Here is a 26,977-nt window from a genome sequence, read left to right on the forward strand (position 1 = left end):
AACATTCTTAAGGGATAAGTTCTCAGGTTCCAGTATCATCTTCTTTCAGGTGTCATCTGGAACAATAGGTGTGAGAAGGGCTGGTAGTGCAGCGTAGTTGTTAGTAATTGATCCTGCTTAATTTTTTACTTCATACTTATGGACACAGGGGTCTTCACACGTTCTGCTCAGGATTGAGCTTCTGATTACATAGCTGCACAGATTCTAACTGAAGTACTTACAGATTGAAATCCTTGTAAACTTACTTGGAAGCTTCTTCTCACCCACATATGAAGGCTAAAAGAGTTTGCATAATGTTTTGCTGTGTGTTCAAAACAGCGTCTGTCAGTGACTTTGAACATGTGCTAGCTACAGCAATATGCTAAACAAGCAGAGGTGGGAAATCTTTCTTTTACCATTCTTAAATGGAGTTTGATCTTAAAAGGAGTTTGATCTGGACAGTGTGTGTACCTGTTATCCAGAATTCTCTAGGTAAAATATGCCTGTGCAAACTGGAAACTGATTTTTTTTTTTTTTTTTTTTTTTTTTTTTAGTATTCTGTTCCAAAATGCTGCAAAGTATGATCTGGTATAAAATGATTGCTGGAAGTGCAAGTGTACGAACCCAGTGTAAGGGATGTGCTTTTTGTGTGACTGTTTCTGGAGCATGAATCACATAAATATTTGAAATTTGGGCAGAGTAACCAAGGTTTGTTCCCAAACCATGCCATAGTTTGTAGCCACAATCCTTTCCAGAGAGATGGATTGAAATAGCTTATTTTAGGATGAAAAGAAGGGAAAAATCTGGCTCCCTCTGGCAATAGCATGACTGGACCTTCTTCCTTTTAAAAAAACTTATCTCTTTCTAAATATAGCAAATGTCTGCTCAGAATTTGCCAGATCCATGTTCTCTTCAATTCCTGTATTTTTAAAGGTTACCTAAAAGTTAAAAAACTTGAAACACATAGCAAAACTAATGAACTAGGGGTTTCTATAACTACACAAAGATCTGGACTTTAGAGCTGTTATTCCAGGGAATCTCTGAATGAAGTCTGTGTGCACTTTGCCAGACTCTCTCCTGCGTGTTTCCTGCATGTCCTGCATCCCTGTTGATGCTCAAATATATTTCAGGTTGGGTGTTAAAATGGTAGCTTTTGGTATGGGTGTAAGAGCTATTTTTTTTATGGGTTTTTAAGGCATTAGTACCTTCAGAGGGTGCGATACCCCCATAGACTCCTGCCCTGGAGGTGTGCTGTGCCGTAAAGCACACGGAGCACTTGGGGATTCTCTGGAGTGTAAGCTGCTATATAAATATAAAATGTTGCCACAGCAACCAAATGTCACACGATTCGCTTGCGTAAGATGAACAACAGATCCTTAGGAAACGGAGATCCCATTTGCTTTCCGTGAGATACGCTTTATTGAGTTGGAGGCAATGGAGGCTGCAGGGCAGCGCTGTTTTCTGATGCTATTAGAAGTTTTCCCCTACTTTGTGCTGAGATTTGAGAATGGGTGAGAGGATAAAACCTTGCTGGTCCGAAGTGTAGGAAAAAAACGTTTAATTAATCCATTGGCATGGTTAATTATAGATGCGGGGAGGGTTTGGCGGCTGTCGGAGCTGGGGGCCGGCCCGCTGCTGCCCCCTGCCGGCCGCCTCCTGTCGGAGCTCGGGTGTCCATTCCGTTTCTGCGGCGCCGCAGCGATGTGGCACGGGGTGCGCTGACATTCGTAAAGGAGGGAGTGTGCTTCCCTCGCGCTGCGAAAAACGGTGGAAGTTGGGTAATACGTGCTAAATGTGCCTGGCTTTTAGCAAATGGAGAATTGACAACATTTACTTGTGTGGCCAAGTCCAGTTGTGTGTGTGTCCAGGTGTATTTACAGCTACAGAAACTTGGCTAAAGGGGTCAGAATAATGTAACGTTTCATGAGAATTGCTTGAAAACTGTCATTAATCAGAGCGTGAGAAATTGCATCTAATTAAAGCTTCGTGCTTTTGTTTCAGTCAACAATGTGGGAATTTCATATGTTTATCCTGAATATTTTCTTGATGTCCCAGACCTGGATAAAGTAAGTGCTTTGGTGATACTTCCTAGTGTTCTCATTTTTACCACTAAATGCTTAATGGATACGGCAAAAGTATTTAGGCTGGTTAAGGTACTCGCCTAACGAGTTTTCCTGATTACAATTATGGGTTAAAAAAACCAAAAAATCTACATAAGCAACATAACTCAATTCAGATGTTAGCCTAATTTTTGTGGTTGTTTGTACTTAGTCTTCCCTGTTTCTTCATTTTGCATTTCTATTTCGGACAGATGCTCTGTGGTCAATATCTAAATTGCAGTCCTATCTGTGGTTGCATCTGGTGGCTGTTCTTGAGCTGCTTTAGCTTGTGGGAAGGTTCTTACGTGACTGAAGGGAAAGGAAAGGAAGCAAGCAACTTCATGAATGGAAGCTGCATGTTCCATAACACTGTTATGAAACTTAAATATGACAGTTCTAGACAGTTTGTAATGTAAGGACAGTCTTGGTTGCATTGAGCACTTTAAAAACTGACTATGAACGCTTTCACTAATGCATTATTTTGTTTCCAAAATCCCTGTAGCTAACTGTATTCACTGTGGGTTATGCTTTCCGCTTAAGTATTGATAAATGTATCTGGGGTTTGGTTGACCTTCAATAAAGCCTCACAGTATTTGGCAAAACCCATCATTTTTTACCTGATAAATAAGCTTTAAGTCACAAAAACACTGTTATGAAATGGTGAAGAGGAAAATACAGACATTAATAAATTCTGATCTTTTAGACATATTCATAAACTGAAGTTTATAAATATTGCAAATTATGTACAGTGTCAACATGATACATCTGTGGTGTTTTTTATTGGTACTAGTCCTTAATCAGAGGCAAAACTTCACCAAAAGGAAGTCACAGACTTTGCTTTGAAATTCTGTCACTGCTTCTGATACTTCAGCAGGAAGACATGGGGTTAAGGTGGATGTATAAATGTAAGGCTTAATTTATCCTGGCACTTGTAATCCAGAGGGTGTGTAAATACTGATCACAGAACTTGAAACAAAACTCAAAACTTTGTTTTCTTGTAGACAATCGACAAAATGGTCAACATTAACGTCATGGCTGTTTGTAAGGTAAGTTCCTCCAACACTTGTTCCTAGTCTTAATTCAAAACCACTAAACAATTAAGTTGTCTGAAGGAATTACTTTCACCTACTGGACGACAGGTTCATTCTTCATCTTGGAGTAACACAGAGGTTATGATTGTTGTGTGAAATACCATTTGTTGTAAAGATACCTGTTAGTTAGAAGACGAAGGTATGTATGCAAAACAATTTAAGGCTTCTTTATGCTTGTCTTTCTAGTCCTTCTTGTAAATTCATTCTTCTCCCTGTTATCTGTGTTGGAGTAGGCAAGAAACTTGTCTTTAAATACGTAAGGGTTTTTTTTTTTGTACACTGATGAGAAGACATGTAATGATTTTCTCCAAAATATATAAGCAAGAAAGAAAACCAAGCTCACAGAACAGTGCATTAACTTTTGAGGTCAAGTTATCTTCTGTTTTTGATATTTAAACTGAAGTATTTATTGTGAAGAAATTAACCTGACTTCAGGCTAAAACATATGGTTGTTCCACTGTTTGTTAACATCAGACCCATTCAAAAATCAGATATCCTTCATAGTATTTCAAAGCTTAAAAGGGGCAGAGGGAATAGCAGCTGCTTACAACATACAGGAAGTCAATTAGTGCATTAGCAGTGAGTGCTGAGGAGACTTGTTGCGATTATTCACTGCCAAACCTTAACTTTCTCTTCTCGTGCATAAAACACCCCCTTGGATCTCTACTAGCTGAGTGTTAACCTTTTGCCACAAAGCCAGAATATTAGGTGCTTCAAAGATGGCTTGAAAGATTTTACTTTCTTGCAGTTGTTCTGATTAGCTTAAGTATTAAATTAATCTGCTACAGTGCTCTCTGTAGGTGTTTTGTTTCCGTATGAGGAGGCACAGAGCACCTTAGAACAATGCTTCTGTAAGATTTTCACACCTTATCAAAACATAGGTTAACAGTGAAAATGCAACCTTTGTGTGACTCAGTGGGATTTTTAATGTCAGCTTGCTGCTTCCTGCTCTCACTTTCATGTGTGTTTTATTTAACATTTTAGAAATACTTGCTGCAATGTTAGAAATGCTACAACAGTGGGTTTTCAGAAACTTTTCACCTTGAAAATGACTGCTAACCTGACAAACACTGATTTTTAGTTGACCTAGGATTATGGTGCGTGGTGTCTTGTTGCATTCCTGCAAGGTCTTCATCAGAGAAGCCAGTTATTAATGGGAACCTTTGAAAGTTTCTCTTATGGAAGTCATTTAACAGCCTTTTTTTTTTTTTTTTCTAATACTAGCACAGCTACTGCAAGTGTAAAAGTGGAGAAGTATTTTAATGCATAGACCTTTTAGCTAGAAATTGGTGTAATTGGAAGAATGCCTTTTTGAAGATGTCACATCTGTGCTATGCCAGCAGAGGGAGTGCACTATTCAGTGATTAAAAAATTTGGGAGTTAGTCTTTCTGGAAGCATTTTGTTAGAATAGAAGTTACAGGTGAACTACTTTAACACGTATTGCTGAAGATGTAGGCTAGAATAATAATTGAGGTCTAGTTTAACTTGGTATACACCTAAAATTCCAGAGATGCATCCAGATTATATTGACTTCTGAAATAAATGAGTACTGTTTTGTCACTTGATTATTCTTGTTTATAATCAGTGGTGGTCAACAATTTAACAAAATAGTCATAGAATTTCATGTAAAATCTGCATTATGTCACCTTCTTCACTAATGTGGTTCTTCTAATGTGATTGCTTTTCATGTGTAAAAATTTACTGAATGTCTACTGTCGGTGTGTTAATAATAGTTTTCTTTCTGTTTGAAAGTTTGGTTTTTTTCTTGACTGTTAAAAGCTCCTGTTACTGGGTGTAATCAATTTGAGTATAAGCTTCCAGGCTTGAAATGTTTCCTCCTGCAGGATCCAGTTTTTCAACAGTGAGCATGCCAGATACTTACCGTTTTGGGGAGAGCAACCTCCTCTAGTGAAAGATATCTCTGCCCATGGCAAGTGGGGTGGAACTAGATAATCTTCCAACTCAAACCATTTTATGAGAGGATTTCATCACAAGTAGTTTTTCAGGAGAACCCATTAGAATGAGACACTCATGTTAGGAAAGAATAATTTTAAGAAAAGTCTATGTCCTTTCACTTAAATTTTTGGTATGTAATTAAATTTTTGGTATGTAAGGTATGAATATTTAGTTCAGTGTTTCAGGCTGATAAGAACTTTTATCCAGGGGTATAAGTTAATTTAGAAAAATAATAATATTCTCTCTTCTTACCTGATAAAAAAAAAACCCATGAAGTTTAGGATGGAAGAGAGCACCAAGTCCTTAAGCAAGGAGATGAAGGTCTGCTGAAATGGTGAAGGTACAGGAGAGACAAAGCAGGTTTTGCTGGTATCCATTCAGGCTCTGCCCACAGTGTCTCCAAGTCCTTGTCAGAAGTGTTTCATAACCATTCTAGTGTTACATTCTGGAGCATTGCCATCCACTTCCTTGCCTTTGGGACAAAACGTCCTCAATGCTCAAAAGGTAGTGATATCTCTTGTCTTATTGGTAATCTGTACTATGTGCCATCAGCAACACCTCTGTTGGACACCGTAACTCTTCTGGCACATGTGTTAAATAACTCCACATCAGTTCTGGCTGAAACATTCCTTAGGCTTGAAGTAGGAAAGTCAAAATATTCAGCACAGTTTGATTCTGCAGGACCATTGAGGTCTCTTTTGTTGCCACAAGTACAGGCATTTTTGAAGGGTAATGCTCATCTCTTACCTTTTGATCCATCTTTTTCTTTGTCGGGCAGCTCATTGGATTTCTTAGGGGATATGCAGCATGTGAGAAGGAGTATGCTGAGAGATAAGACCCCATCTTCACCTCACAGGATAAGTTTGGCCTGCTTAGTCCTGCTGTTCAATACTTTTCCAAACCATGAAGAATCTAACACTACAAAATTTTCTATAATTACAAAATTTTCTCTAATGTTTGAGAGCTTGTTTCCTGTCAGAGCTTTTAAACATGTTTTTTTTTTTTCCCAAATCCTATTCCATCTGACTACCTCCATCCTGTCCTTATAGCAATGCTGGTTTAGGTCACCCGTGAACCTCACAGTGGTGCAATTTTGGAGCTCGATCAGTTTGTCATAGTGTTGTGATTACAGTGATGTGCCTTCAAAGCAGCCTGTACACTGCTGAAGACAAGCTACATCGGACTATGCAAAACATGTTGGAAGTCTCACATATTGTAAAATACTGAAACCCAAGCAAACACTGCTCTCCGCTCCCTAAAGACAGTAGGTTAGTTTCAAACACTGGAAAATGTCACATTTTTATGGTGATATGCAGTGCAGACTTATTCTGTTCTTCATGTAATATACAAAACAAGAAGTGCCTTGGGTCATGATGATGCCATGAACAGAATAAAGACTTTTTGTTTGCGACATTTTCTCAGGAAAGCTTCACTTAATGCAGCCTTATACAAAGATTGAATTGACAGATACATGAGGAGGAAGATGGAGTAGTATGCAAAGTTCCATGGTTCCTCTCATAACCTCATCTCAAGATTCTGGAGGTATTTAAAAAGCAGAACTTTTCTTTAATTATTGTTAAAGAGTTTAGGGGGAAAAAAACCTCAACAACAAAACTCATACCTGATACAAAATTGAAAGGGTAAGAAGAAGCTAGTGTGTTTGAGAAGGAAGGGAAATAAGTCTTTTGCAGACCTGTGTGTAGAAAGAAGAAAAGCCGGGAAGCAGTAGTCCTGCAAGACAGTAGTAAATGACATCTCTCTCTTCTGAGTGTTCAGATGGGCTGGTGCAGCCTAATACCACCTCTGTAGAGGTACCTTACCAGAAGTCAGTTGATGGTTGCTTGTGCCCTGCTAGAACCATATGTGAATTTTTGCTTTTGCTGTTTATTGGAGAGAATCATAGTAAGTAGCCCATAATTCTGAGCAAAGTGGCAACACTGACTTGTGAGAGGGTATCAGTCTGTGTGTGTATTCCAGTCTAGTCAAGAGGTTTCTTTGCACTTTTATTCAAAGTCATAATCAAAGGAAGGGATGACTTCTTAGCTAAGTCCATAATATAAGTTTATAACAGAGAGGGACAGTTGCCAATGCTTGGAAGAGGAGTAAGTGTTCCATGAAGCTGGTCATGAACATCATTCAGATGGTTCAGAGGGAGAAATTAGATGCTGATTTTCCCACGTTGAGCCTGAAAATATGATAAATAGGAAGCTGAAATACAGGAAATGTAGCTGTGATAAATATTTTTCAGCAATAGTCAGGGTAGTGTGTGTGATTTTTCTTCAAAGTACAAGCAACTTGGGGAAATTTAAGGAATCCTGGAGTTTTGTGGCTTTTTGTGTATTTGGGGTTGAAACAAATACATATTCCACATCTTGAAAAGAAAGTTCAGCCTTATTATTTGAGTAGTCTTTTTCCTACTTAAAGTTGGGGCAGAAGGATGTTTATTTTGAGAGCTTTTTCCTTGGGATCTGGACTCTTAAATTTGTTGCTCTAAATAGGGAAAACTTTCTCTCCTAAAAATGTTGCTCAGAGGGAAGTCACTGGCAAGGAACAGGGCTTGCAACATGTTAAGTTTGTAGTTCCCATTTTATGTCTCGTGCCTCTTTCTGGTTACTGACCTTGCCACATGGGTTATTGCAGGATTTTCTGTTGAATTGTTCTCAGATTTACTTGCTTGTTTCCACAAATATGAATAATTCTTGTTCATCTTGTGGTATGAGCTTCTTTAAGAACTTAGTGTTTGAAAAGAGATACGTTACAGAAACTTAATAGTAGATGCTGAGGAGAGGTTTCTTGGTGAATTTTACAACCGATGCATGAGTACAGTTCCTTAGTTCTTTCAGTACCAGGTTTGAAGATGAGTTGCATAGGCACAGTATTAGTTAACTATTTGTTAAACAGCTAGTGCATTTGTGAACTTGTGTGAACCCTCTGCCCAGGCATTACGAATTATCTTATGGTATCAGTGATAGCTTTTACATGCATGTGTGCACGACAGGGAACTGCCAATCTTGAAAAAGGTATGCTGATTTGAGTTTCTTGTTTCCTCCCAGATTGGGGAGTGAGATCTGAAGGAAGCTTCTTGGCTGCATAACAAATTAGAAATTTTGTCCAAGTTCTCTAGCTTCAGCCTTTATTGTACTTGCATAGGCTTAATTACAGATCATTATACTTTTTGGAAGCAGAAAAGAGTGACTTGTAGTCATCACATCTTGCCATAGAATGATTTCTCTTTGAATATATAACTGTAGTATTAAGTCTCTGGCTTTGGATAATTGTAGCCCGTGATTTGTGAAGAATGACCTTGAATGCCTCAGCTTTTCCTACTGTATTTTAGCAATCTGAGTGCATATCACTTGAAAAGTATTCAAAATTTTACAAATTATTATTTCACTAAGCTCTACTCCTGAGCTATTGCTTGGGTTGGACTGAGAAAAGACTACAACTCAGTGATCACTAAGAATGGGAGACTTTTCTGAAGAAAAAAACTCTGGAAGTGCATGGTTATAACTTCTACTACATTTGTTAGTCCTCTAATAGGAGCTTTTAAGTGCAGTGCCTTTTTTAGAACAAGTCTTCCCATATGGCTGTGCATTTTTTTATATGCAAGTAGAAATCTCTGCTTCTTTAGGCTAAAACTGGTGCTCTTTTTTCCAAATATTAGAAAGTAGAAGACAGATCTGGTAAGGAAGAGTGTGCAATGCAACCAATACTTGCCAATCATGTAATAAATGCATTGGTAGCTATATGGACATCAATAAATGCCAACTGCCTGTAAAAGATTAATGGAATAGTCTGTAATGAGTCTCTACCTTAAGTTAACAATTTGCCGTGAGCATAGAATCATAAAGGTTGGAAAATACCTCTAACATCATCAATTCCAACTGTCAGCCCAACACTGTCATGCCTACTAAACTGTCCTGTAGTGCCACATCTACAAGTTTTTTGCAAACCTCCCCCGGGATGGTGGCTCCACCACTTGCCTGGGCAGCCTGTTCCAATGCTTCACCACTCTTTCAGTAAAGAAATTTTTCGTAATACACAATCTAAACCTCCCTTGATGCATCTTGAGGCCATATTATTTTGTCCTATCACCTATTATTTGATTGAAGAGACCAGCACCTACCCCACTACAATCTACTTTCAGGTAGTTTTAGAAAGCCTTAAGGTGATTCCTCAGCCTCCTCTTCTCCAGGCTAAACAGTCCTTGAACTTAGGAGCTGGGGGGTTAGGTGTAAAAGAAGTGAACTTGAAAATAATGCAGTTCTCAAAGCCAAAGGTACTATACCCCAAACTCAGTGGTAACGTTATATGTATATATAAAACCATTCCAAACCAAACAACCGAAAAACCTCATTGACTTCAGTTTCATGATTCTGTGCTAAATGTAACTTTTTGCCAGACTACCTAAAATACAAAGGATTAACAGCTTATGAAGTCAAGGAGGCTGCTCTGAGCAAGTTTCTCAGATACAGGCAGACATACATGTTCTTACTCTGCTGTAATGCAAATTTTTAGAAAGAAGAAACAGTTTGCTTTGGATGAACTGGCAGTTTTAGAATCATAGAATGGAATCATAGAATGGTTTGACTTGGAAGGGACCTTAAAGATCATCCAGCTCCAGCCTCCCACTAGATCCGGCTGCCTAAGGCCCCATCCAGCCTGGCCTCGAACACCTCCAAGGATGGGGAATCCACGACTTTCCTGGGCAACCTGTTCCAGTGCCTCGCCACTCTCATAGTGAAGCAATTCTTCCTCATGTCTAGTCTAAATCTGCCCCTCTCCAGTTTATACCCATTGCCCCCAGTCCTATCACTACAAGCATCTGTAAACAGCCCCTCCCCAGCTTTACTGTAGCCCTTTCAGGTACTGGAAGATCGCTATAAGATCTCCTCGGAGCCTTCTCTTCTCCAAGCTGAACAAGTCTCAGCCTGTCCTCGTATGGGAGATGCTCCAGCCCTCTGATCATCTTTGTAGCCCTCCTCTGGACCTGTTCCAACAGCTCCATATCCTTCTTATGCTTAGGATTCCAGAACTGGACACAGTATTCCAGATGATGTCTTCCAAGAGAGGAATAGAGGGGCAGAATCGCTTCCCTTGACCTGCTGGCCACACTTCTTTTGATGCAGCTGGCCTTCTGGGCTGCAAGGTTGCCTTCAGAGAAAGAAACACTACCATAGAGCGCTCTAACATCCTACATACCATTCCTATAAACCCAGAGTTGCAATGCTTTGGCCTTTATACACACTACAGAACTGGCTATCTCTAAATAAGACCTAGCTAAAATTCAGATTATCTTGGAGATATTTATTCAATTCTAGATGTTTATAGAACTGCCTTTTTTATAGTGGCATGTCTGAGATTATAGCTGTTGAAGACGAGAGTGTTAACAAGTTTCGCTTTTTTGGATAAAGATCAGCACATACGGACGCTGTTATTAGTGGCAAAACTGTATAGGTTGTTTTATTTGAATTAATGTTGGGAATATTTTACAGGTGTGTACAATGTATAAATTTGCCAGGCCTGAATACGGTAGCAGAATGCCCTGTGACCATTTTTTAAATTGTGCTCTTGTACTGCTAGAACAGTCTGACAGTGGACTTGGCTAGGTACGGTGATGCTGAGTCAGAGAGTTGCCTTCTGTTGCTTTATTTTTTAAGAAAAACAGTATTTTTTTCTGTACATAAAGATACCGACTGTTTCTCTTTTGCACATCACAAGATGTAAAGATGAGATAGGAAAAGCAGTTTTCCCCTATTTCACAGATTTGAAGTGCCCTCCAATTATTAATTTTAATGGAAACAAATAGAAGCAATGTAGAGTATGAAATCCAGTTTTGTCATCAGTGTATTTTGGGGGCAGGCAGAGGCAAATTGACTACCTGTCCAGCTGAGCTTGAGAAACACTGTTTAACACAGCTGGTGGGGAGGGACTTCTTGATTTCTACCTAAATTGTGTACTTGTTACATCTCAGCTGTCAATGACTTCATAGGTTTTTATTAAATTTATTTAAGTCAAACAAATATTGAAACACATTTTTGTGTGCTCCTGTTTTGGGTATCAGTTGTAACCAGCAGGTTTGTTATATGCTGTTAGAGCTGCATGTACATTGCAATTAGGGTTTAGACCATGACTGCATTTGTGTGGATTTATGACAAAGTTTTAACATGGGATACCCTCTCCATTGCAAAGGGAGATCCTGTACTGTTTTTTCAGACCATTTATGGGTTGCCTAAGGGAAGGCAATTTCAATCCACATCCATGTCTCAGTGAGATGACGTACAGATGACACTGCCCTGAGAGACAAATGGTATGCTGCTTTTTGCCAAGGGATCAGTGGCAGAGATCATAAAGCTTGCACCGCATAAAAGATCTGCCAGTCTTGAACTAGTCTTAAAATCAGCCCAAATCAGTCTCTATTCTTGAACAGAGGAAAAAAATAGCTTCTACATGGCTATTAGTGTATGAAAAAGCTCACGTATACTTAGACTTAATGTTAGAGGGTTTTTTTGAAGTTGCATCATATCTGTTTAGCTCAGTGATGTTTACCAAATCTGAATATTTAGTTTGACTCCTGGGGCAGTGCTGAGAGTTAAATATGTCAACTGCTGACTTCATGAAAGTAAGGTCTTTTCAGCTCTTGCTTGTACGGTTCCATATTGGAGCTGTCATGCAGCATAGCTGATGGCAGGATCTATTCTAAGTGAGAAATGCCAATAAAATACGAAACACAGCCCTTCTCTACCACTTTCTTTGTGTGTCAACTGCGATCAACTGAAATTTTTCCTTTTGTGATTTTTCTCCTTTATTCCTGAAAGTGTATGATTTGTACTGTAAAAATGAAAATAAAAAACCACAAACCACAATTCAGCCACATGTAAGGGCTAATGCATGGTAATATGAATAGCTTGCTACAATAAGATTTGTTTCTTTGTGATAAAAGTGCATACAGGTGTTGTGCTCCTGTGTATGCTGATTTCTTTGTGTGTGTGTGTGTGTGAACACATGAAACTACTCACACTACTCAAACGTTTCCTGTTTTAAGCTGTAAAGGTAATTTGGTATCATTGGAAGTGCCGTTGCACTTTGGTGCCATTAATATTTTATTATTTCTCATTGTTCTCAAGAACTTTGTTGGCACACCTTTTAAAGATGTGAAAAGTGGTAACAATTTCTGTTCCTTGCTTGATCTGTCTCTGGTGTCAGTGAGGTGACATTTATTAACAGAGTTGATTGGGGTCTGGTTGGGTAGTTTCTGGTACAAGCTGAACTTCGATGACATTACTTCTTAAAGGCAGAAATTTTGGATTTAAATTGTATTTTAGGATGATAGTAATTAGCATTAGGAAAATATACTGTTTCACACTAAATAAAAATTTGTCAAAGTTTGGATCAAAGCTTGATTTGTTTCCCTCATCAGAACTGCTCTATGTGCAATTGGGAAGCTTATTTTAGGATTATTGCTTTGGAGAATCCTTCAACCAGGTTGCAAATAGATTGCTCAGTGTCATAATGAAGGCAGGAGGTTTGCCAGGCTACTTTCCTTGTGAGGGTGTAGGCTCTGCAGCATGAAAACATCTGTGTAATTAGCAAAAAGTGTTTCAGGGTCCTAAATGTTTTTTGTAGGAAACTTTTCTTCACTGGTTCTGTCCAGTGCTCTTGCTGTTCCACAATTTATTTTAACTTAAAATCTGAAGTTCCATAAGCCTAGCTCAAATGAGCTAGGGAAGAATGGCTGGAGAGCTGCACAGAAGAGAAGGACCTGGGGGTGCTGGTTGACAGCCGACTGAACATGAGCCAGCAGTGTGCCCAGGTGGCCAAGAAGGCCAATGGCATCTTGGCTTGTATCAGAAATGGGGTCACCAGCAGGTCCAGGGAGGTTATTCTCCCTCTGTACTCGGCACTGGTGAGACCGCACCTCGAATACTGTGTTCAGTTCTGGGCCCCTCACCACAAGAAGGATGTTGAGGCTCTGGAGCGTGTCCAGAGAAGAGCAACAAAGCTGGTGAGGGGGCTGGAGAACAAGTCTTATGAGGAGCGGCTGAGAGAGCTGCGGTTGTTTAGCCTTGAGAAGAGGAGGCTGAGGGGAGACCTTATTACTCTCTACAACTACCTGAAAGGAGGTTGTGGAGAGGAGGGAGCTGGCCTCTTCTCCCAAGTGACAGGGGACAGGACTAGAGGGAATGGCCTGAAGCTCCGTCAGGGGAGGTTCAGGTTGGATATCAGAAAAAAATTCTTCACAGTAAGAGTCATTGGGTACTGGAACAGGCTGCCCAGGGAGGTGGTCGAGTCGCCTTCCCTGGAGGTGTTTAAGGAACGGGTGGATGAAGTACTTAGGGACATGGTTTAGGGAGTGTTAGGAACGGTTGGACTCGATGATCCAATGGGTCCTTTCCAACCTTGTGATTCTGTGATTCTGTGATTCTGTGAAATGCATTGGATATTGTCTTGAGTCTTGGCACAGGTGGTAAATTTAGTCAATCTCGAGTGAGATAGATGCTCTTTGTGAGGAAAGATCATACATGTACCGTAGTACTCTGGTGTTTTAATGTTCTGCAGAGGCTGTGAATGCTGCAGAGTGGATTTTTGCTCACTCTTATTGTACTTATGCTACTAGCTGGACAGGTTCACCAGATTCTGTGCGCACACTACTTGACAAGTTATCCAGGTAGAACAAAAACAAACTGCCTACGCAAAGTATGGTCTCCGCTTTCCCAAACTGTAACTGGGGTGGAGGGGGTGGCAGCTGCTTCTGGGGGGAAGGGAGGCTTCCCTCGGTCTCTGGCTGTCTGGTGTCTGCATTCTCAGCCATCATGAATGTTTTCCTTTTGCAGATGACACGATTGGTGTTGCCCGGCATGCTGGAAAGGTGAGTCACGCTAACACTATCCAGACAAAGTCGTCATTATTTATAGGGGAGAATCCTTTCTTGAAAAATTCATTACTGTGACTAATCGGCCTAGACTCCATGTTTTAATGGCAGAGTAATGCTGGGTGAGTCACGCTGATGGTGCATGAATCATCAGATGGTGGAAGCCTTTTCTACTTGATTCCCTTTTTATTTTTCCTCTCCTTTCTCCACTGTTGTGGTGATTCCTTTTAGAACAGAATTAAAAAGCCCGTCTGACTCATCAGCACTAACTCAACAACCTGCTATTCTGAGGGGGTGGTTACAGTTCCTGGGAATAACCTTCTTAAGGCTATTTCTCTAAATCATTGTAAGTAAAATGGATGCAAAGAATATGTTCTCATTATACAGTAGGAGGTATATTCAGGAAAGTCTGTAATCATTTGGGGAAGTAGAATTGGAGACCAGCTCTTTAAATAAGAGTTAATGCACACCACTATTGCTGCGAAGACATGTACTGACTTCCTAGCTAGCTCCTAGGTGAAAATAAAATGTGCACAGTTTCCATGTAGTCTCTGCAGGCTGCTTTCTAGCTGATGTTGATTGTCCAAGGCTGTCTGCCATCTCTGTGGTACTAACCCTGGCTTGCTGGGGATTGCCCTACATCAGGTCTGAGCTACGCTCATAATACGGAGGAAAGCTGTAGAACCATGCATGACAGTCACTGTGGTATTGCCTCTAGACAAATCCTGTAGGAGGAGTGCATATACATGGTAAACTTTCAAATCTGACAGATTAAGAAAAAAATGGGTATTTCAGATATCATCCCACTATCAGGGAGTCTTCATTGCTGATCAGGATTCAATTATTCAAGTGTTGCACAGATGCAGAGCAAATGTTTTGCATCTAAATCAAAGTTTAGTGGGTACAAACTGTCAGAGCTAGTGGTCAATATGACAGTCTGTGTCTAGCACATGAGGGTTATGGTGAGATTTGATTTTTAGTTAAATAGGAGATAAGGAGTTGTTTATTTAAAGTAAAGAAACTTGAATTGGAAAAGAAGACCCAAGACGGAGCTCTGGGGTCAGGGCATAATATTTCCCAATTATGCTGGCGTAGAGGATGAGCATTATAGCACAGTGATGGTAACTACTTAGGGTTTGTAAATCAAAAGTTACTCTTTGCTCATTTACTGTTATTGAAGATAAAGCCTCTTGTGAACCACCACCCTCTGAAGATGCCAATATGACCAAAGCCATTGTGCTTTCTAAGAATTTAATATTGTTTTGTTATCAATGTTTGGAACTTCGAAGCTCTAACAATTTCTTGCCTCCGTTTATTTGTCTAAAGAGATGTTGTAGTTATCCATTTGGCAGAATTGATCTCTTCAGCTTCTTACAACAGAATGTTATATGCTTTATTCATAGAATAGCCTGTGTATGTTTTTCTGTTATGTATGAACCTGGGTAAGATGATTTGAATGAAAGACAGCAAACCAGGATTCTGCTGACTTCTGTTTCTGACTGTCCTTGAGTGCACTATGTCATGCTTCTTCTCACTTTTCATAACTACATGGTTACCTCAGGAATCTCAAAGATAAATCTTCGGGAAGAAGCTTGGCAAGAAAAAGTTATAGTGGTTGAAAAAAAAAAAAAGTACACATATTGAACTCCTGTGTGTGAGCAGCCACATTGTATGACTCTTCGTATGAATAAAGGCCTTGGTTTCTGTCCCAGGAAAAATATTTTAAAAAGCTTCCATTTTCTGTTTGGTTTTTTGAAGTCAGGTGCATTTCCAGTGCACTGAAGCAATGTCTGCAGCCGCTGACTCCTGCAAAATCATAGCTCACAGGCCATTAACACTGCTAAGAGTCTGTAATCACAGGAGGACATGACTGTCCAGCAAATCCAAGAGCATGAATGCATAATAGCTGTACTTGGCTGTTCTTTGGGCCAACCATAAATTTTTCATACGGAATTGCGAGTTAGGGAAAAGGGCTCCAGGCTCTAAGAATAAAACAAGAATAGGGATCCCATCATTATTTCTCACTTGTTCAAGAAGACTAGCATGTTGAGTGGATAGATGCGACATAGAATGCTGTAACGTCTTGCAGATATATTATGTACTTTTGTGCATTTGAGTGTTGTTTTTATAGCAATATATTACAAGACAAATACAGAAATAGAGCAGAGTTTGTATGCTTTGCATCCAGGTCTGCAAGGAGAAAACACAACCACATCTTGACATGTCTGTTATTTTTTTATTTATAATAAACATAGCAGCATTAGATGAATGCTTTTTCGTGAACCCTGCTGCGGCTCCTCTCCCATGCTCTGTACACTTAGTGACGATTTATAATCTGTGGCTTCCTACTACACTTCGATGAGCAGTTCCTCTGTAAATTTTCAGGTTACCCTCTAATGTGGAAGACTCATAGAACTGAAAATCAAGGCCTGATATCTTCGAGAACAAAACAAATAATAACATCAAGAATCAGTTGACTGTTTCTAGACAAATATCAAACTATGGTATTTATTGCCAGGGAAGTAGCAAGTGCATAATTACATTACAGAGGAAGCTTGCTCTTTCCACTTGGTGTGCAGCTGGAGCAGGCACTGGTTGCCACAGCAACAGGGAGATGGCTAAATATAGCCTCCTCAGCACTGGACCACTTAAGGTAGAATGATGGGGAGGTGTGAGGGTGTAGGCCTGGCTCTCTTCATCTTGGCCAACTTTTTTTTTTTTTTCATAAGTGCACAGTTGAGTTGGATGGACCCAAAATTTCTTTTTGCTGCACTGGTGCTTGTGTAGTTCTTCAGATCCCTCCTTAAAAATATTACTTCTCCAATTCTTCTAAGTAGCAGTATTGTAATTGGAGTAATTGGAATTGTTCCCCTTACATGCGTGCGAATATTTCTTTTGTGTTCTGAGGGGATAAATCAAGATCTTGATCTCTGTCATTCAGTAGTCTGTATACTCTTATTGTGGCTGCTCTTAATAGTCTTATAAATTGAACCAGTCTTTTCACCTTATTGGTGTATCGAGGTGGTTTTTTTCCTCCTTTTCCTCCTTACTTAAATCATCAGGTTCTTAATGTTTCTGCCCTATGCTTGGAGGGATAAGTGTTCCGTAGACTGTAATACAAGGTTTTGGTGGGGGTAGATCTGTCTCTGCTGTTCCCACCATCTTGTGATTCGGCTGGTTTTGGTGATGGCTGCACAAATGAGAAGTCCTCGTGGACTTGGCTCAGGTTTTCCAGGGAGTGGGTAGTTTCCAGTCCTGCAAGGTTTGTGATTAATTCATGTTATTTTCTTTAGTATGCATTGTTGGTTTAGTTAATATTGATTTTTTTTTTATCTGCCATTCTGTAGTCTGTTCATATAAGTCTGAGGTCTTTAAAAAGTTCCTCCTAGCATTCTCCAATCTGATAATCTCTTAAAAACTGCACTAATACTCATTTCACCGTTAATCCCCATTTGACCTCGTGAATAAATGTCACAAGCACCACCTGTCTTGATATGAAAAACTTCTGGCAGCCACTGTTAACCTTTTGCTGTCGCAAAAATTCTTGATTAATTTGTGGTCTTCTTTTCATACTGCATATTTTGATCTTCATTACTACTTTATTTCACCAACCAAGCCTTGCAGATAACTCCTGAAAAATACAACAGACTTTGGCAAAGGTGTTTGAAATCCTGAATGACTGGAATGATTCTTTTTTTGTCGTGTTAGCCATCTCATTTCCAGAGGTGAATCAATCACAGATCTAATTTACACTTTGTATCACGGCAGAAGCCATGTTGGTTTGAATCTGTTGTCACAATTTTCAGAGTTATGTAATTTTAATTTTTAAGGGTCATTTAAGCTCAGCTGTTTGTTTTCAAGAGGAAGACTTAAATCATTGTGGTAGCAGCAGCATAGGGTATATGTGAATCTGCAGGAGCTGAGCTGCATGTTGCCTACCTGTGTGCATGTTCTCGTACTGCACTAAACACCACATACTTTGTGGTACGCTCAGGTAAACTGGCTTCTCTTTACTACAGGGTAAGAAGAAACAGAGGCGCATCTTTCATTGTGTTGGACTGCCTGATAGCACCTTCTAACAGTGTACTTGCCCTGATTTGCCTGAAGCTTTTGGAACTACTTCTTCTTTCTGCCTAGCACTAAATAATATGTCCATTTTTGTAGATAAAGCTAGTCACAGAAATGGACATACTCAAAATCGGTCAAGGAGTTTTACTTTTTGTGCTACCTGTATATGCTTTAGAAGTGCTTGTCAGAGCAGGTGGTAGCTAATTTCAGACTAGTACCCTTATCTAAATATTGTTGTAGAATGCTTTCACTGTTACTGCTACACAAATGCAAAACAACTCTTATTTTCAGTAGTCATCCACTGAATGTCTCCCATACTATTTTAAAAGACTTCTGTATTTGAGCAGTAGATTCAGATATTTTCTATCTTGAAGATCCATCATGAAGTAATATTCAGAAGATGAAAGGGAAGATCAAAGTGTAAACTATGTATATGTATAGAGCATTCTCGTGCTGTATTGACCTCGTTCCTGCTCTATACTAGCTGTTTGAATACTTATATTGTGCTTAAGTTCATATTTGTAAATTTTAATTTAGGACTTGGTTGGTTATTTTAAATATATCTTAATCTCACTCAGTTGCATCCTAAAGGTTTTCTTTAGGCTTGCTTGCAGTAATTTTCTGAAACATGAAAGACCTTTCCTTTATTTCATAATAACATATCTTCACTGCCTTTCAGATCAAAGGGGGTAATCCTGAATATTTCCTCAGCTGCTGGAATGTATCCAACCCCATTGCTGACTCTTTACTCCGCAACCAAGGCAAGTGCTCTTTTCCACACTGAAATCAAGTGTCAAACATAAGCCAGCACTACAGGAATAAATGTTTTTGTGTCCATCTAGTGGTGCTTTCATGAACTGAGTTTCTAACTTAAATTTTTCCAATACTCGAAGCTGGAAGGTAGAGAAAAAAATTAATGCAAGGCGTTTACTGGCATGGAAACTACTATTCTATGTATTTCATCCTGCATTTTACTTGGAAAAGGATGCTAGTGTACCAGGCAAGCTTAGCATGAAGTTGAGAAAGGACATTGACTTAATTTAACAGACTTTCTTATCTTGACTTTGAAACTTTTTTTCCCTAATCTTACTGAAGATGTGTATCTTCAATATATATGTATATGTATGTATTTAAGTAGGACTCTCCTGGTGCTTGCTGGAAACAAACATTTGCCCTCCTTTTGTATTAGTTGCCTTAAGTTTAGCATTTCAGATAAGAGAAATGATAGAGCTCTAGGGTCTCATCATCACCAAATAGTCGATTTCCCTTGATCTGCTAACCATACATTCTGCTAATCATAGAATAGTTTAGGTTGGAAAGGACCTTAAAGATCATCTAGTTTCAACCTCCCTGCCATGGACACCTCCCACTAGATCAGGCTGCCCAAGGCCCCACCCAGCTTAGCCTTGAACACCTCTAAGGATGGGGAATCCACAACTTCCCTGGGCAACCTGTTCCAGTACCTCACCACTCTCATGGTGAAGAAATTCTTCCTGATGTCTAGTCTAAATCTGCCCCTCTCTAGTTTATACCCATTGCCCCTAGTCCTATCACTGCAAGCCTCTGTGAACAGTTCCTCCCCAGCTTTCTTGTAGGTCCCCTTCAGGTACTGGAATGTTGCTATAAGATCTCCTCGGAGCCATCTCTTTTCCAGGCTGAACAACCCCAACTTTCTCAGCCTGTCCTCATATGGGAGGTGCTCCAGCCCTGTGATTATCTTTGTAGTCCTCCTCTGGACCCATTCCAGTAGTTCCATATCCTTATGTTGAAGATTCCAGAACTGGACACAGTACTCCAGATGAAATGCTAATGTGGCCAACTATGTCATTTGATGCTCTTGTAGTGAGTGGATTATCAGCTTATTTCTCCCTGACAGCCACCACAAATTCCAGGTTCTTTGCAGCAGGGCTGCTACTTGACCAAAATTAAGGCATGTCATTATCCCACTCTCTATGCAGAACTTTGCACTTCACTCTGTGCCAGTCAAGAAATCTCATGATGTTTAACAATAATCAAACAGTAACAGTTTATCGGAGTCTCTCTGGACTGAAGCTCTGGCATGTCAGTCACTCCATCTAATGTCATCTGCAAATTTGCTGAGGGTGTGCTCTGTGTCACTATCTACATTATTGATAGGACGTACTGAAGAATAAGGGCTGGATTGATCCCATGGGTTTCTCTGCTTGTTACCAATCAGCTGTCAAGCTTTTGATCATGGCCCTTTGAGCCTGGTGGTCCAGCCAGGTTTCTGGCCAGCTCTTGTCTGGCCAACAGTTTGTTCTTTCAGCATGTATCTGTTTGGCTTCCAAATGAGAATGCTGCAGAAGATCGTGTCAAAAGCTTTACTGAAGTGAAAAATATATGCACACACATATAGTTAAATGCATTAAAAATTTGTTTCTGTCATCTACAATGCTACTCCACTCCATTGTAGAAAGCAGTTTTGTTGGTCAAACATGATTTGCTCTTGGTAAATCTGCTGATTGTTTCTGATGTATCTTCTTGTCCTTTATGTGCTTGGAAATTAACTCTCTGATCTTTCCACAAACTGAGTTAAAGCTGATGGGATCATTCTTGCCTTTTTGAGGAGGCATGTATTAACCCTCTTACAGTTGTCCCCCAGTTTCCATAGTTTCTCAGGTACTATAGGTAGTAGACTGGTACATATACAGACTAGTTCTTTCATCTGTCTTGAGTGACTCTGTGGTGGCTCCATAGATTTGAATACATCAGGCTTCTCTGAGTAGTTCCTGAGTTGTTGCTGCCTCTGCTTATCTCTTTCATTAAACAAGTCTCGTGTATTGCAGGGGCATCCGAGCAGGCTTTAACTGTGCAAAAGCAAGAGAAATGTTGAATACTTTCCTCTGTCCTTTATCTATAGGTTGTCTCCCTCATCTATCAACACTGTCATTTCTGTGAAGTTCCTCTTGAAACTAGCGTACCTTTAGTACCCTTTACTGCTATCCTTAATGTCCTCTGCTAGCGTTTCCCTAGCTCCGTTTTTGTTCCTAAGTACCCAATAATATTATATGTTTCTCTTTTGTTACTTATCCTTATTTCTGTCTCTCATGTGATCATCTTTAGTTCATCAAGAAGCTCCCCACTTAGCCAAACACTCCTTTTACTGAAGTTTCCTGTTCTCTTCCACAATAGGCTGTTTATTTTACCAGTTAGTAAGTTACTAGTCTAGATCTACATTTCGTGTTAAATTTATCTGCTCTGGTTTCTCTTTGTGTTACTGGGACAGTTTTGTCTTTCTGCAGCTGGTCATGTTTTTTTTCCTGAAGATACTTACAGAGGCTTCTAAAATTTTCACGTAAAATGTCTCCAGTTAACGCTGTAAAGACAGGACATGGGTACGCAGTATGAAACCAAAGTATACGGGATCAAACTAAATGCATGACACCTTTACACTGGGATTAAAGCACTATGACGCTACAGCTTTTTCAGGTGCACCTGGTAATTACCCTAAATATTTCAAGAATTTCACAGTCTAGGCAGAACCTTAACAGGATGGAGAAACCTTCAGTAGTGTCATTCATGTCAGAATGTCCTTCCTCTAGACTCTCGGTAATGACTTCATATTTCCTGAAAGGAATTGATGTATGGTATTTTATTCATACCAAAGGAGGGGATATTTAAGTTAAGAAATCATGACAGCATGAATTAGTTTTATCTGCTAAAACTTGCTCATGAAATATCTGTTTTCTCAGGACACAGTTCTTTGTTTTAATACAAAAGGTCACTTTTGTATTGGCAGTGCCATCAGCTTTATGTAATAAATTGAGTTTCTGATTTTAGGGATAATATGTCTTGCACTGCTTCAGTTAGTCATTTTTTTTTCTATGAGAATCTCAACTATTTCCAGCTCTCCCCCTACAAAACTCAATTACAGGTTAAGTAATCTGCCTCTTCTCAGCACTGCTCATTTTCTACCACAGCAAGATTAGTAAGCATGAAAGTAAGTCCCCTGATGTAGCTATAGAAAGACTGTATCTGCAATTTCTAGGGATTTTCTTTATAGAGGGGGTTTAAAGCATAGTATCCTTCAGGTCTAAGTCAATGGCTTTCGCTAATTACCAGGAACAAATGCAGTCCAAGTCTTTAACCTTCCCATGGAGAATTCTCTATTTTACAATGAAACAAGACATTTTAATGGAATCATAGCCCTATTTTTGACAGGCTTACCTATCTACCTGCATTAATACTAATTAGAAGTGAAATACAATTACCCTCCCGTCTCTGGCATTTAACTTCGTCACTGAATATTCAAGAAGTTGTTTTCTTAATGCCATGTTTATCTGTTTATATAGGGGATGCTTAATTAGATTATATTCTTAAGACTGTCTGAGGTTAGAGGCTACTGGGGTGCTTGAGGATTTGGAAGTTTGGAATAAATTCTTTAAGACGAAAAACTTCAAAGTTTATCTGTATAGTGAAAGTTGTTTTTTCTTGTTGTGTGTAATGAACACACTCTTTATTGCAAGCTTTTTGCAACCAATAGAGGTGACAATCTCTACAGACTGTCTCTCCATATTTGGAGTAGTAACTGATTTTAGGACTCTGACACGTGGAAGTATTTATAAATTTCAATGATCAAAGCCCTTTGATTAAGACAAAATAGGTGGTAATTTATTTTTAATAGATTATTGACATACTCTGTGCAGTTATCTCACCTACATCTGACAGCTGTGTTCAGGGACTGCACTGAACTGCATCTCTATGTAAGTGCTTTAGTGTTGCAATAGCACAACTAGCTGCCTTGAATCATTGCTGATAGGCCTGATTTTCAGAGACGTGTTGGGTATTGGATTTCATTATGATCTTGGAGAAAAGGGAGAAGGAAAGAACAGTTGGGCAGAAGATAAGCTTTTTTGGTTTAATGAGCCTCCTTATACCTTGCACATACAACTTGACGATGGAGAATAAAAGGACCCATCTGCTACACGGCAAACTAGTTTTCTTGCAGACCTTGTGTGTGCTCAGAAAAGTATCTATAGGAGGTCTGGCACAAAAAAGACTGTGTCTGTAAGTCTTTTTATTTAACAAACTAAGAAAATCAACGATGATTGCCTTTAAAATAGTTCCCTTCTGAGTTGACACAGAGTTGCGTACGGTGCTACCAACATTCAAAGCAATTCCACAAATCCGTTTATGAAAGGCTGTTGAGGATCTCCCAGTTTTGCTTTCACATTTTCTACCAACAACAAGTAAGTTTTTTGAGCACTAACTTGATCTTTGGGATCTCTTCACTGTAAGCCTCAGTCAATAATTGAAAAGTTTCTGTCATGGATTTCTTCAGTTTCACAGGAAGCTTGATGTTAACTCGCTGCTCACTCTTGCACACTGATATTTTCTCACTGAGGGTAAGAAAACGTCTGTATTTGAACACACGTCCACTCATAGTGAGGGAAGTAATTGGTTTGAGCCTTGTCTTGCTGTGACAGGTTAGAACATATTCTATAACCATTCCTTCGCCTCTCCCCTCCCACTCTTGTTTTCCAAGCTATAGGGTTTGTTTCAAGCTTTTTGTGGCAGACCTCATAGTATATACTCCAGTAGCATGGGAGTGTTTCTTTTGCTTCTAGTTTAGACTGAATTCAGCAGGATGACCTTAGTAGGAAAAAACACTGAGCACTGAAAGCTTTAAGCTCTGATTTTAGTTAGGACTTAGGTTAATCAGTGACGTGGTCAGCAAAGGAAAGCTATAAAGCAGGTACAGTACTAGAGCTTTGCTGGTTGTTTTGAAACTGGTCTGAAGCAATTGCTTCCTAAATACTTGAATTTATTTAGTATTTATTTTAGCTTCAAGCATGGATAAGATAGTTTGAAGGTATTCAGTTCATCCTACTGAGCTGTATTGTTTCACTGAAACAAGAAACCATAGGCGAACCTGACATTGTTTCTCACTGAACTACAGGAAGAAAAAGTGGAAAGGTGGTTTAGAAGAACTCTGTGAGCGGGAATGTATGCTGGTTTGAACTGCTGAGTAGCCTTGGGCTGTTAGTACAATACTTTGGCATAGTTATGGAGGCAGCTGTGTCAGATGTGAGGACACCTTGAAGGCAGGTACAAGCATCCACCTTTTAAGCCCTTCTACTTCTTCCTGTAAACTTTTAGTCTTGCAATTTCTAAAACTTCCAAAGTTTAGAAGAGCAGCTGTGGAGGTGGACTTTATGACTAGGAAGAAGTATTGCCATAGGGTAGAATTTTTTAAAAATGTAAAGGCAGACGGCAAAGTATTCAAACGCTATGTTTAAAAAACCATGCAGAAGAGAAACCTACTTAAATCACTTGTAAAAAAAAGAAGTCTAAGGAGATGACGTAAGTAGTACACAATGTGAACATACGAAGTCTTATTTTCCTTTTTTAACTAAGTTTTATTTAAGAAATCTGGTTTCTTCTACGTTAAAAAGACTATTATTCAGTTAGATTGAGCCTCACTTCTGTAAAAATGCTTTGTAAGCATAGGATTTCTGTTCAGATGGCATTGCTCTAATATGCAAAGTTTCTTTGAAAAATCTAAGTTTTTTCACTTTGAAAGCAGAGACTATAAAGAGTAATTCAAATATGCTTACAAACCCCTCAAAATTATAGTGTCCATTTTAATGTGTAGCATGCTGCATGTTTCCCTTCTTTTCTCTAGGCTTTTGTGGATTACTTCTCCCGAGGCCTTCATGCAGAATACAAGAGCAAGGGCATCATTGTGCAGGTGAGTAGAGTTTGTTTCATGTAAGTGTGGTTACCACAGCAACACTGGTGTCTTGGCAACAAAAGGGAATCGGCGTATTCTCTTATTCATGAATACATGACGCAGATTGAGGATTTCCTTTGATCCCATTAGCAGCTTTCTTAAGTTACTCTGAAACAATGCATCTTGAAGCAAAAAAAAACATGGAGAGGTGGGCGGGGAAGGGTACCGGCTTTCCATATTACTAATGAGTCTTGCTTTTCCCCCTATTTGTTTACCTACCATAGTTTTAATTATTTTTGATGGGGCATAAAAGCAAACTAAGCCAGTTTCTCGCTGGCTATGTGATTTTGCTGTAATATCTCTTCTCACATACTTTTAGTGTTTGCTTCTGAAACATAGCTGGAATTTCCAGCTTTCATTGTAAACAGAGCTTTGCTTATTACACTTGCTCTCCAGAGCAATAGTCTGTTTGATAAAAGTGGTACAAGATCTTACAATGCTCTCTTCACAGTACAGGGTTGGGTTTTTTTTACATTCAGTTAGGGATCTTACAAACAGGACTAGCCTGACATGCCTGTCACCTCCTTATTTCGAATGGTGATTCTCAAAACGATCTGAGCTGCTGAGGCCTTATGAGGAGTAAGGCACAAAACTGACTGCCTTATTTGTTTAATCATTAAGCCTGAAAACACAACTTTTGGTACTGGCTAAAACCAGAGAAATTGTTGCCAACTTAGAGCTGTGTTACCTTTTTGACACGTTAGATTCCGCCACCTGCCCTTTTTAAGCATATTTAGTAAAACAAGAACTTATCACCAGGAAATATCCTGCAGTTACTAGTATCATGTCCTGTCTCAGTTCCTGATATAAGATTGTGTTAAGAAAAAAGGCAGTTGCTGGGTGAGCTATTCCCATGTAGTCACTGACCCTTTAATAGGAACCCTATTTAAACCTTACTCTAAACACCTTAAGGTATGCTGTTTATCTTGGAGTCTGTTGGCAGTGGAGAAGAAGCTAGCAAAGGGGGTCCACTGAAAGCATTGTAACTGCTGTTGTTATACACCTTCTTGAGGATGGAGTAGATGACATTAGTTTCACACTAGTAACAGATTAAAACTTGCTGTACAGCTCCCAAAGCATAACTTCTCGGAGTGCTCAATGCTGTGCCCTAGCACTCTGGGATGTACCTTCCGCTACACCAATGTGCAGCAAGGAAAGATGCATAAAAAAGTAGCACACAGGTACATGTTCAGGGTGGTTTTGTGTATGCTTTCAGTTCCTGAAGTGGATTAAGCTGGAGTAATGTTATTTTTTTATGTCTCCTCCCAGGGGTTTCCAACCCTTTCTCTGGGTTCAGCCCCAAACTGTCCTTCAATGGGTCAATTTTTACCACACTGCAAGTTCCTCAATCCTTCCTTTTCACTTTTACCCTTCTATAATACTTCTGTCTACCCAGTGCTTCTGAAATCGTATTACTTGCAGATGTATCTTCATTATCAGACAGCTGTTCTTCCAATCCATTTCATCCATGTGCAGTGTGGCGCTCTTTATTCTATGCTTACACTCTCCAAATGAGACTGAAGGAACTGGTGCAGTATTTCTTTCTTACATGAGTAGTACGAAGTCTTCTGATGGGATTTCTTTCCTGCTCAAGCCTATCTACAAACTGCAAAGCATGGGGTCCTTCAACACACAGCTTCACTGGCAACAGAGCTGGGTCTGGTATTTGTGTGTGTGTTCCAATACAATGTCTAAGCTCTTGCTCTGTTTTCTGGTGCTCACTCAGTTGAAGTTGCTGGTAAGTTACCTGTAACAAGAGGTGGAAGGACGAGTGTCAGGGGTCAGGTGTTAGGGAGGCTACTTCTCCAGAACACTTTATAGGTAATAAAGGGTCCACTGGGAAGGTGATGCAACCAGCAGCCCAGATGAAGTGCCTCTACACTAACACGCGAAGCTTGGGTAACAAGCGGGAGGAGCTGGAAGCTACCATGCTACTAGAAAGCTATAATCAAGTTGCCATCACAGAAACATGGTGGGATGAATCCCATGAGTGGAATGCGGCTATTGATGGCTACAGAAGGGACAGACCAGAAAGGAGGGGTGGAGGCGTTGCCCTCTAACTCAGGAAAGGGATAGAATGTGAAGAGCTGTCACTGAAGCGTAGCCACAAACAGGTTTGAAAGCTTGTGGGTCAAAATTAAAGACAGAAGAACTAAT

The 26,977-nt window shown here is 39.6% G+C and overlaps 1 protein-coding gene across 2 annotated transcripts in view; it reads left to right on the plus strand.

The window, feature by feature from the left end:
• Nucleotides 1-26,977, plus strand: part of HSD17B12 (hydroxysteroid 17-beta dehydrogenase 12) — a 103,736-nt gene that overhangs the window by 71,042 nt on the left and 5,717 nt on the right. For both annotated transcript variants that reach the window (XM_054066730.1, XM_054066729.1), the window contains 5 exons: nucleotides 1,981-2,045; nucleotides 3,080-3,124; nucleotides 13,961-13,995; nucleotides 18,746-18,827; nucleotides 24,713-24,778. In XM_054066730.1, coding sequence (XP_053922705.1) covers nucleotides 1,981-2,045; nucleotides 3,080-3,124; nucleotides 13,961-13,995; nucleotides 18,746-18,827; nucleotides 24,713-24,778 — 293 coding nt within the window. The remainder of the gene's footprint in view (nucleotides 1-1,980; nucleotides 2,046-3,079; nucleotides 3,125-13,960; nucleotides 13,996-18,745; nucleotides 18,828-24,712; nucleotides 24,779-26,977) is intronic.

This window comes from Cuculus canorus, chromosome 5, assembly GCF_017976375.1.
Source record: "Cuculus canorus isolate bCucCan1 chromosome 5, bCucCan1.pri, whole genome shotgun sequence".
Taxonomy (NCBI): Eukaryota; Metazoa; Chordata; class Aves; order Cuculiformes; family Cuculidae; genus Cuculus; species Cuculus canorus.